This window comes from Oryctolagus cuniculus, chromosome 2, assembly GCF_051225735.1.
Source record: "Oryctolagus cuniculus isolate XC-2025 breed Fujian yellow rabbit chromosome 2, ASM5122573v1, whole genome shotgun sequence".
Taxonomy (NCBI): Eukaryota; Metazoa; Chordata; class Mammalia; order Lagomorpha; family Leporidae; genus Oryctolagus; species Oryctolagus cuniculus.
In genome coordinates, this window is record NC_142868.1 from 90,830,804 (window position 1) to 90,842,875 (window position 12,072).

The window sequence follows — 12,072 nt, forward strand, 5'->3', positions numbered from 1 at the left end:
GCCGTATTTTTGGGTTTCCAAACTGTTTCAGTTTGTATACTCTATCAGATATTTATCAGCGCAACAGCTCTTGGGATGTACACCTCTTCTCTCTTTCCTCTTTGCACATGAGACACTTGAGGCTCAAGAGCTTCTGTGATTTTTCCAAAGCTGCTAACCCCGAAACTGGGAGGTCAAGAGGTAAACCCCAGGCCCTCAGCCGCAAGGCTCGTGTGCCCCTCATTCTGTAACGTACACAGGTTGGGTTTCTTTATCTGAAATGCTTGGGACTAGAAGGGTTCCTGATTCTGGATTTTGGGGTTTTGGAATATTTGCATGTATATGGTAGAATATCTTGGGGATGGGGCCTAAGTCAAAACATGAAATTCACATACGTTTCAGATTCACCTTGTACACTTTGCCTGAAGGTCCTTTCATACTGTATTTTTAGTGCCCCTGTGTTTTGACTGTGCCCTGTCACATGAAGTCAGGTGTGGAATTCCCCACCAACTCCATGCTCAGAAAGTTTGGGATTTTTGTGGGTGATCCTGTACCTGGCGGGCAGTCTGCCTTCCCTGCCCTGCCCATGCAGGAGGTTGCGAGCATGGCACACCATGCCTCCTGGGAAGGACCCCACAACCTGACTGCTGGCAGGTGGCGGGAGCCCCAGGCACTTTTCCCTACCTGTTAAAGGGCCCTGTAATTGCCAATCAGGTTAAGAGCTCCCAGGTGTGGCCCATTAAGACCACCTGGAAGGCTGTCTTAGCTACGTGACCTTCAAGCTGATTGGAGAAACATAGCAGCCCCAATATCGGTTCTATCCTACAGAGTTGATGTTGCCCTGAGTTAGTTACGCCCCTTCTGCCTGCCCTTTAAAAAGTGTGCATGGTCGTTAATAAAGCGGCTGTGTTCACGAAACTTGTCTTCTTGCAGAAGAATGCCCCACCACCCCGGCAGTGCACAGGCTTCCCGGGTCAAGCCTGCAGGATGTTAGAGCTTTTTGGGTCTTGAGGTTTTCAGATTAGGGATGCTCAGCCTGTAGCACCTGCATTTTTACCTGTTCCACCTGCGTCACAGACTTCCTCCCCTCTTTTCTCCTGGCTCCTTTCTTCCAGGTTGCTGTTCAGTCTCTCTCCCTCCCCCTCTCCCCCTCCCCCATCCTCTCTCTCTCTCTCTCTCTCTCTCTCTCAGCACCTGCCCTAGCTGCCTGCTCCATTTCAGGGAGCTCCTTTACTGTTCTCTGTCCTGGCTCCCACTACACTCACTGCCATTTGCAGTTTCACTGCTTCTTTTGCTACTACAAGTTTTGTTATGGTTCACCCCGAGAGCATGTAAGCACCATGTTTATCTTGTTTGATATTTGATCTTAGGTTTGTAGCCCGAAGGACTGGCTTACAGTAGGTGTTGAGTACATTTGAGTGTGTGTGTGTGTGTGTGTGTTTGGGGGTGTGGCTGGCTGAGTTCTCCATGTTCACATATGGCTCTGTTGTTGGGCTGGGGTGAAGAGAGAGCAGAGTCTCACTTGGTATAGTGGCTTTTCTTACCCCTACCCCCAGCCCTGCTTTGGCCTTCCAACTTCTCCAAGCCTTCTGTTCCCTGTTGACCATGCTACCCTTCTTCCCAGGTACCCAAAGTTGGGAACTTACCCCTGTCGACTGAAGTTCTCAAAAGCTTAACAGCTCCTCAGGCCCTGGAGAAGAAGCCACAGGTGGCCTACAAGACCGAGATCATCGGAGGGGTGGTGGTGCACACGCCCATCAGCCAGGTGCTGGGGCCCGACTGATGCTGTCAGGGGGTAGTGGGTATTGGCAGTGCCCATGATGTGCTGGTGACAGACACAGAGGCCTGCAGTGTGGGACGGGTGGACCGCATGAGGGGAGCTGGTGCCGATGGGGCCATCGGGAAGATGCAGGGCAGGGGTGGGCGGGAGGATGGCAGTGTAGACAGTGAGGTTGCTGCCTCTTGAAGGTGGTGGCTCCTGTGGTTGAGCTCAAGGAGATTGCCTTGTAAAACCCGTGGGAACTGGGTTGACAGTGCAGGAAAGGCTGATAACAAGCCCAATGTCCACCCCCTCTTCTCTGCGTGTGCTTTGTCCTTTCTCCTGGGTTTCCCCAGCCTCCCCAGGCACCCAAGAGAGCACCTGACAGCAGCAGAGTCACTGTTTGTTTTCTTGTCTACTTCTTCTTGGACCAACCCAGTCCAAGAGGCAAGGGACCTGGCTGGCTAGATGGCTGGAGGCGGGCGGGGGCTGCAGCTGCATACAAGAGTGAGAGGGAGGTGCTAATCCTGAACCCGTTTCCTTCTAGAATGGCGGGGATGGGCAGGAAGGGAGCGAGCCAGGCTCCCACGCCATCCTTCGGAGGTCTCAGAGTTACATCCCCACGTCGGGCTGCCGCGCTTCCACGGGGCCGCCCCTCATTAAGAGTGGCTACTGTGTGAAGCAAGGGAACGTGGTGAGTATGTCAGCCCCAGCCGGATTGGGGTTGTGGCATGCAGGGAGCGGAGGCAAGAGGAGGCCGGAAGAAGCAGGCACACGTCCTCACGTCCTGCCCTTTATTTTCCATTTCAGCGTAAGAGCTGGAAACGCCGCTTCTTTGCACTCGACGACTTCACCATCTGCTACTTCAAGTGTGAGCAGGTTCGTAGCAGCGTGGGGGCCCTGGTGAGAGACCTAAGAGACATATGACTACATCCCAGGGGAGAGCATGTGTGAATGGGCACCTGGGCATACGCCCAGATGTCAGGAGCAGCTCTGACTTGTCCCAGCCTTCTCATGTACGTGACTTCACAACGCTGTTCAGGTGGCCCTCGGGCTTCTGGGTAGTCAGAGCCACCGAGCACTTTCTCCGTAGATTGATTGAGAGCAGGCTGTCGGCAAGGCTGGGTGGAGGCAGCAGTTGGAGGAGGGAATGGTCTGGGTCGTGGTGCCTGGTGCACAGCCTCACTCATCTGCGGTTGCATCTTCCCCACCAGGACCGAGAACCGCTGCGCACCATATTGCTCAAGGATGTCCTCAAGACCCACGAGTGTCTGGTCAAGTCTGGGTAATTCCCTCTGCTTACTGTTTCTCTCGTGGCAGCTGCACCTGCCCTCTGCAACCTTCATTTACGCAGATTGTCACTCACTGCTCTCCTGAGGCCACGTTCACGAGTTCCTGTCTTCTTCCTAGAGTGAGGGGTGGGAGCCCAGTGTCCTGACTTGCTGCGTGCAGGCTGGCACGGGGTGCAGTCACGTAGCCTCTTCTGATGCCTTACTCTTGCCACTAAGTCGTTGAGCCTGTCATAATTTCAGGTGCAGGGGCCGGCACTGTGGTGTGGTTGGTTAAGCTGCCACCTGTGATGCCGGCATCCCATATGAGCACACAAGTTCAGGTCCTGGCTGTTCTACTTCTGATCTAGCTCCCAGCTAATGCACCTGAGAAGGCAACAGAAAGTCTCCCACGTGCCTGGGCCCCTGCCACCCATGTGGGAGACCCAGCTGGTCTCCCACTTAGGCTCCTGGTGTCAGCCTGGTCCAGCCCTAGCCATGGAGGCCATTTGGAGAGTGAAACTAGCAGATTTCGTTTTCTCTCTGTGTCTCCCTCTCTCTCTGTCACTCCGCCTTTCAAACAAATATAATTAAAAAAGGAATTTCAGGTGGAGGGAAAGAAAGATGTAGAAATAAAGAAGAGAGCAGAGCTTGGTGCTTCTTGGGTGCTTGAAGCTCAGTCTTCAGAGGAGGGACCGAGTCTGTAAGTCGCCAACACCTGCTCATGCTGGGGCCTCTTTCCTGACTTCTTATGCCTTTTGTCTTCTCTTCCTTTTGGCCCTCTTGTGCCAGAAATACAGGGGTGAATCACAGCATTTCTCTGTTACCCCACTGGGAATGATTCTAGTAGGAGATGATCACTTTTCAAGGGCCTGGTGCATAGAGGATGGGTTTGGGACTTTGCAAGGGATTCCCCCATTTCCAACCCCAAATGCAGATGCACCTAGGATTAAACTTTAGAGACCCCCCCCCCCCCCGCCAATGTTTCTGGGCATCTGGAAATCCTCTTTGGGGCCATCTGTGTGTGGTCTTGAGAGACGGGGCATTTGTGTCTCTCCATCCTGTGGGCCGCGCTGGTGCAGCCTGCACACATCGCCTCAGGGCTACCAGCAGCAGGCGGCCTGTTCTCCCATGAAGGCGTGGGTGGTCTCACATGAAAGCAGGGTTCTGTGTGACCCAGGGAAGCAGGGACAGAGGCACTTTGCTGAGTCTTACAAATGACGGTTATTATAGAATACAGATTACGGAGGTTTCCAGGGCCCATTTCTAATTCACAGAAGAAGCTGTAGGCGGAAGCTCCAGCAGTGTGGCTCCAGCGGTGGGCAGTGAGCAGAGGGAAGACTGGGCACGGCCAGATCCTTGGAGGTCCCTGAGTGGTCCCGACTCTGGAGGGCGCCTGCACATGTGAGGCCCCTTAAGCATTCTTTTAAAGATTTATTTATTTGAAAGACAAGGAAGACAGGTGAGAGAGAGAGAGAGAGAGAGGTCTTCCATCTACTAGTTCACTTCCCAAATAGCTGCAACAGTTAGGGCTGGGCCAAGCTGAAGCCAAGACCCAGGAACTCCATCCTGGTCTCCCACTTAGGTCATCTTTTGCTGCCGCTCCAGGTACGTTAGCAGGAAGCTGATTTGGAAGCAGAGCAATCCTGAGGTGACTTGTTACTGTTGCATGTACCCATCTCCTCCACCCCCGGGAGTGTTGGCACAGCTTAAGGAACCAAGGGTGGGGGTTCTATCCTAGGAGTGCTTTAAGCTTTCCCTAAATCTCTGCCCCTCCAGAGCCACATTAAACTCTGAGTGAAAGAAATAAGGGAGCAGGAAAGGAAGTCTTGGGGGCTGTGCAGGGTGCCGGCTGGTGAGACTTTGTGACCTCCACAGAACCCAGCATGTTGCACTGAATTGAGTTGAAAGCAACAAGCAGATGTGAAAGGGTGGGGATTTCCTGCCTGCTTTGGTTTTACCACCATCGTCGTTAAATTTGTGATTGCTCTGTGCTTATGTGCATGAAAGATTTGAACGCTTGAAACATTTTAGTCAGGAAGAAGAGCCATCTCTACTCAGAGACAGAAAGGAATGATAGTGGAATGTGTTCCAGGTGCCTGTTAACCTGACCTGCATTGTAGCAGGTGCCTTCGTCACTGATGTTTGTGGTGACCAGCCTGATAAAGGAGGTTGTTTCACCTCCACTTTGCCCTTGGGAGTTACAAAGGCTCATGATATTTTTATTTTTAAATTAAAAATTATTAAAAATGTATTTATTTTGAAAAGAGAGAGAGAGAGAGAAAGACGGAGCACTCTCCTCCAGTGATTTACTCCCCAAATGCCCAAAACAGCCAGCGCTGGGCCAGGCCAAAGCGGGAGCAGGGAACCCCGTCCAGGTCTCCCATGTGGGCAGCAGCAGTTCAAGCACTGGAGCCCTCACCTGCTGCCTCCCAGGGTGTGCGTTAGTAGGAGGCTGGAATCGAGAATGAAGCCGAGACTCAGCCCTGCACTGTGATAAGGGATGTGGGCGTCCCAAGCTCTGTCTTAACCACTGTGCCAGATGTCCACCCTTTAGTGGTTCGACAACAGCCCCAAATACCTTTTCCTTAGCCAGGGTCAGGGTTAGACCTGAGCCCTGTCTGGCTCCCTTCAGCCTTAGTCTCCCGCTCCTCTTCCTTCTGCCCGGTGCCCATGTCACTGGCCAGTCCCCTGCCATTTCCTTCCTTCCTTTTTTTTTATTTTAATGAAGGCAACCCTGACTGTGATCACTTCTTTCTTGGAGTTATTTTAACTCTTGGCAAGTACCATGCATCCAAACATCTGCTTGTGTAGGCCTGCTTTCTTATGTTCTTTTACAGGGTGGGAATTAGATCTTGGACTCCTTATGTCGCCCTCCCAGTGACAGCATTCACACCGCAGATGTTTCCCACCGTAAATAATTTGGGCTAATTGGAGGTTTGTCTTTGGGCATCAGTGGCTTCTTGCCTTTGCCCTGCAGAAGTCAGCATTTTTCTCTTCCCAAGCAGTCCACACTCACCTGCTTTTCTCCTCCTTGGCTCCTTGTCTGCATGGGCTCCGTGCAGTGAGGCAAAGTGTAGGACCTCAGTGAGGATGATGGAGTTGCTGCTGAGGTGGAGGATGGTTTTGGAAAAGAGGAGTTGGCTCCTGCAGGAGTGATTAAAAGTGCAGCCTCTGAGGTTGGACCTGGGTTTAAATCTGTGCCACCATACGTGAGTCTTGTAAGGTCTTGCAGCCTGGTTTTCCTCGTCCATAAAATGGAGAAAATCTTAAGTGCTGGGTTTTTGTGGGAAAATAAAAAGCACTCAAAATAGGCCTTTAGGGGCCCAGGTTGTGGTGCAGTGGTTAAGGCACCAGTGGATTGAGTGCTGGCTGCTCTGCTTCTGATCCAGTTGCTTGCTAGCACACCTGGGAAAGCAGCAGATGGACCAAGTACTCAGGCTGCTGCCACCCACATGGGAGACCTGGATGGAGTTCTGGGTTTTTGGTTTTGGCCTGTCCCAGCCCTGGCTTTTGTGGCCATTTGGGCAGTGAACCCGTGGATGGATGATCTGTCTCTCTCACTGTGTCTCTCCTTGTCTCTGTCACTCTGCCTTTCAAATAAATAAAATATATCTTAGAAAACCCAGTACTTTTATATATCGTCCCATGCATCTTGAGTACCAAGAGAGAGACAACTGTAGGGGTGCGGTGGATCTGGTGGAGGGGAAGGAGCTTTACCTTCTTGCACTGGGGTGTGTGGGAAGGTCCACCAGATGGCAGTGCCTCCTGGGAGCCTCAAGGAGGTGGAGCTGCAGGAAACCCCTCTAGTGTTTTCAGCAGGGGCTGAGGGAGGAATGGCCTGGAAACTTCCACTCTGCCATCCTTTTTAGTGACGGGGGCCCTGGTGCCTTGATGTAGGACAGATCAAGTCCTTGGTGTGCATGCCTACAGGCCGGGTAACTTCCTTTCTCTTTTTCTGTCTAGTGATCTCCTCATGAGAGACAACCTGTTTGAAATAATAACAAGCTCCAGGACCTTCTACGTACAGGTAAAATGCTCACTCTGAATGGGGTACTGAGAGGAGAGCCTTTGCCCTTGGCTTTGCTTTCTGTTTCCTTTTGCTTGATGTTTCTAAGGGATACGTGTAGCCCCCGAGTCTCGTCTCATTTTAAACAGGATGTTTGCCAAAGACTTCCCAACCATAAAATAAAAGCAGGTTGAGCCATTACACTGAGGGAATATGAGTTTGTAGCAGCTGCTCTCGGCTGCTGGGCTCCAGCTAAGCAGAGAAAAGGGGAACCGGTCAGTGATTTCACTTCTCCTTTGGAGGGTATTTATAAGTGCCGTCTGTGTATGGACATCACTGTGTGCAGAAGGACAGTAGCACAGAGGGCCCTGTGCGGGCAGCAGGTGCAAGGCCCAGCTGCACAGAGAAAGCCGTTGTTTGGGCTCTGATGGGTCACTTGTCAGGAGCTCCTCTTCCACCCATGGCTTTGGAGTTCTCCCAACTCCTTCCAAAGCCATAGGAGCTGGAAGGCCAGATTTCCCACCAGAGCCCAGACTGCCGGTGCCAAGTCCCCAGCCCAGGTTGCCTGGAGGTGTGCAGGGAGGGCATGGGTTTGTGGCATTGTGGTTGTGCTGGATTGCTGGCATTAAGATAACAGTCGTGTGTTGGCTTCTGTGTGCTGAGGGCTGCTGCCCACTAAACACCTTCCCTTCCACTTCTTAGGCTGCAGATCTTCCAGCCTGAGCCTGGCAGGCCCTCTGGAAGACTTAGTCATGTGCAGCCCACGCTCAGTGGGACCAGCGCTTGCCATCTGGGAAAAGGTGCCAGAGGGGAGACTTGGGAGCACACTGGAGCTGCAGAGAGTTTGCTGCGGGTGTCAGAGCTTTTCATTTATTTACTGCTTATCTTTTATTATTATTATTATTATTTTAAATGATGACCTTTTTTTTTTTTTATTTGAGAGGTAGAGTTATGGACAGTGAGAGGGAGAGGCAGAGAGAAAGGTCTTCTGTCCAAATGGCTGCAATAGCTGGAGCTGCGCCAATCTGAAGCCAGGAGCCAGGAGCTTCTTCCGGGTCTCCCACATGGGTGCAGGGGCCCAAGGACTTGGGCCATCTTCTGCTGCTTTCTCAGGCCATAGCAGAGAGCTAGATGGGAAGAGAAGCAGCTGGGGCTAGAACTGGTACCCATATGTGATGCTGGCGCCACAGGCAGAGGATTAACCTACTGTGTCACAGTGCCAGCCCCAATCTACTATTATTTTTAAAAGATTTACTTACTTATTCAAAAGGCAGAATTAGAGAAAGAGATCTTCCATCCACTGATTCACTCCCTAAGTGACCACAGTGGCCAAGGCTGAGGCAGGCCAAAGCCAGAAGCCTGGAGCGCCATCTGAGCCTCCCATGTGGGTGGCAGGGATCCAAGTACTTGGGCCATCTTCTGCTATTTTCCCAGGATTATTAGCAGGGAACTGGATTGGAAGTGGAGCAGCCAGGACTTGAACCAGTGCTCATATGATATGCCAGCATTGCAGGTGGCAGCTTAATATGCTGAGCCAGAACACTGACCCCTAGAGCTACTTATTTAATGGCAGTATTACCATTTAAGGACCAAGTTTAACCTGTGGGTATAACAAAAGGTTTTGTAGTCCTTGAATTCATTAGATAGCTATGGAGTATCCTCAGAGTGCCAGGCATTTTATCTCAGTCTGGGGACACCATGTGAAGCAGAACTAATCCTGAATTGAAGAGAGAGAGTTAAAGCCAAGGAAACAGGTAAGAGCCATGTGATGGACATGAGCCGATGTTGGTAGGTGAGGCACAGGGAAGGGATGGGGCAGTGAAGCTGTTCTGTATGGTACTGAATGGTGGCTGCGTGACACTGGACAGCACAGGACTCAACCTTAAGATATACAAATTGAAAAAAAAATTAGGTGCTCAGGTGGTGCCAGTGTGAAATGCAGAATGCAACAAGAGAAGGTAGATGTTTACAAGTAAGTATGTCACAGTCTCCCTGAAGGGGATGGGAGATTACAAAACAAAATCTAAAACTGAAAGCCAAAGAGGCGGTATGATCAGGGCTGCCGTCGTCAGGGTGACTAAAGTGGCATGGACTCATCAGAAGGGCCCTGGCCCAGTCCTGGGGAAGGGCCAGGCAGGGAAGGCTCTTGAACCCTAAGCTAGGTTGGTTGGGAGAGGAATGGCCCAGGTAAAGAGGATCGCACTGCTGAAAAGAATCCCGGAGACCAATGGAGGTGAAGGAGCAGGGGCACAGGGGAGGCTGGACAGCCAGGTCCAGAGGGCCTATGGAACTGTGTGCCTTGTTGAAGAGCTTGGCTCTTATCTTGAGAGTGAGCTCCCTTAGAGCTTACTTGAAGGGACTGCTGTGATCAGGTTTGCCTTTTAAAAAACAAATGCCTGGGGCTGGCGCTGTGGTGTAGTGGGTTAAGCTGCTGCCTGCAGTGCTGGCATCCTATATGGGTGTCGGTTCAAGTCCCTGGTGCTCCACTTCCAATCCAGCTCTCTGCTATGGCCTGGGAAAGCAGTGGAAGATGGCCCAAGTGCTTGGGCTCCTGCACCCATGTGGAAGACCCAGAAGAAGCTCCTGGTTCCTGGCTTCAGATCGGCGCAGCTCTGGCCATTGCGGCTATCTGGGGAGTGAAGCGGAAGATAGAAGACTTTCTCCCTCTCTCTGTCTCTCTGTCTGTCTCTCTGTATCTCTCTCTCTCTCTCTGTAACTGTGCCTTTCAAATAAATAAATAATTCTTTAAAAAAAAGAAAACAAATATGATCTGGGCAAGTTACTAACTTGGAGAGCCTGTGGTTTCTCTTCTGTAAATGGAGGAAACCAGCCTCCACCCTGGTCCTTTGGTGGTATGCTGCTGTCTGTAGCTCACCCAGCCAAGTGCAGTATGCAGGGTAGGGGAGGTAGTTGAGGCTGTTGTGATAATTCCAGTGAGGCACAGAGGAAGCCGGAACTAGGGTGAGTCGAGAACATGCAGGAGACATGAAAGAGGGAGAATGCCCAGGACTTGGGGCGTGGCTGGTTGTTTAGAGGGAGAGAGGAGAGGCAAGGTTCGTGCCCAGTGTTTGGCCTGAGCTCCAGGTGATGGAAGGCATGGTCACTGCACTGGGAGACAGGAGGAGGAACTGCAGAGAGGAAAGAGGTCCGACATGAGTGGTTGAGTTGACGGTGCCTGGGGGACATCCGAGTGGACATGTTCTAAAGCTGTTATCTATACAGTGCTTGACACCCTGGTGATGCTCAGTAGATGTTTCTCAAGTGGGTGATACTGCTGGTGGGAAGAGTTTGGGAAAGAGCTTTGGACTGAAGACAGGCAACTCAACAACAACCAGAAAAACTCAAAATCCATTGCGACATCTCCGTGACCGTGTGCGCGTGTACCGGGAGAGTCTCGTCACTCCTGTGCGCCTTTGCCTCTGCACCCCCACATTTCTGCAGCATTGCCCTGAACTAACAAGAGAACAAATGGACAAATCTATTTATGGCACCTAACACAGGGAGAATGGGAAGTAAAAGCATACTGTAGATTACAAAAAGTCACTAAAAGTATTTATTAATTCACCTAAAATAGCCATTGTAAACTCTATACATTCATACAACATATTTTATGAAAAAAATTGTTTATAAAAATAGCAAGAAGAATTAGCATTGATTTTCTATTTCTGCATAGCCCTTCAATGGCTGACTTAATTTCAAGACAACAGAATTCTCATATCTGCTTCTGAATTTTATCTGTAGCCATATGTTGTTTTGATTGAAGAATATAAAGACAATCTGGCCTCACACAGATTTGCAAAAAGAGGAATTTTTTTCTTTTTATTTTTTTTAAAGATTTTATTTATTTATCTGAAAGAGTTACACAGAGAGAGAAGGAGAAGCAGAGAGAGGTCTTCCATCTACTGGTTCACTCCCCAGTTGGCCACAATGGCTCAAGCTGCACCAATCCGAAACCAGGAGCCAGGAGCCTCCTTAGGTCTCTCATGCAGGTGCGGGAGCCCAGGCACTTGGGCCGTCTTCTACTGCTTTCCCAGGCCATAGCAGAGAGCTGGATTGGAAGTGGAAAAGCCAGTCTCAAACCAGTGCCCATATGGGATGCCAGCACTGCAGGCAGTGACTTTACCTACCATGCTACAGCGCCAACCCTAGAGGAATATTTTAATAACCTTTTCAGATCATTGTGGATAGTCTTTGATTCTGTTAGCAAAACTTGACAAACTGATTTCTTAATGTTTAGATGCAATGTGGAACCTCAAGCCATATGTACGAACTATTACATTTTTAGGTTAAAATCCATTGGTGGATTCTACACTTGATACTTTTACTTACCTAGATACTTTTACCTAGGCATGATTTTTTAACAGTGTGCACCATTTGGAAAATGGTGCTTACTGAGGTATGCAGATCCAACAAATGTTGACACATCTTCCAAATTTTGTCACAGAATCACACTTATTTTCATTGCTGCTGATGTTCTGAGCAGTATCTTTAAGTATAGAAAACTATGAAGCTCATGAAGCTGGATAGAAGTTTTCTGAAATTCTAATTTTTTGCTTTGAAAGGTCAAAATTTGTCATTGGCAAGAAAATACCGTCATAATTTCCCTCCGGGTTATAGGGTCATTTCTTTCATTTGGAGGAAAAAGTCTGCGAAAAATCTGAGTCTGAGTACGTTTGTATGCCAGTCATCTTTCCCAGATGCAGAAGGTGGAAGAATGTGACTGCCTGTACAGTGTGGTGCTGAGGTGCCAGCAGTGTTGCCTGCTTCCCTGCTTCCTGGGGATATGCCCAGTAAATCGGCCAGGAAGACCCATTTGTCCTCAGTGTCTGGTGAAACAGACCAGAGAACAGGGCTGACCTAGGCAGACAAAATAGCTCCTTAGAAGAGAAAGAAGTAGGCTGGATTCTGACTATGCACATGTTGGTCATTTAGCTTATGTGTCCTACTTATGTACAATTTGTGCCCTGTGGTCTTTCTGTTTATTGGACACCTATATGTCCCAGGCTCAACACCAGGCAAACATGTAGGCAGCCTGTCATTGGATTCTCCTTAGTCTC

General features: G+C 50.1%; 1 protein-coding gene across 8 annotated transcripts in view; it reads left to right on the forward strand.

Annotated features, from left to right (window-relative positions):
• PLEKHA2 (pleckstrin homology domain containing A2) overlaps positions 1-12,072 on the forward strand; it is an 88,601-nt gene that overhangs the window by 65,173 nt on the left and 11,356 nt on the right. For 3 of the 8 annotated variants that reach the window (XM_089325916.1, XM_089325915.1, XM_089325914.1), the window contains 6 exons: positions 1,604-1,744; positions 2,286-2,432; positions 2,549-2,617; positions 2,953-3,023; positions 6,973-7,036; positions 9,514-9,779. In XM_089325916.1, coding sequence (XP_089182042.1) covers positions 1,604-1,744; positions 2,286-2,432; positions 2,549-2,617; positions 2,953-3,023; positions 6,973-7,036; positions 9,514-9,756 — 735 coding nt within the window. In that variant the 3' untranslated portion in view covers positions 9,757-9,779. Of the gene's footprint in view, positions 1-1,394; positions 1,505-1,603; positions 1,745-2,285; positions 2,433-2,548; positions 2,618-2,952; positions 3,024-6,972; positions 7,037-7,717; positions 9,780-12,072 lie in introns of those variants that run through there. The other 5 variants (XM_008273961.5, XM_089325913.1, XM_008273960.5 and 2 more) reach the window with 3 other exon arrangements.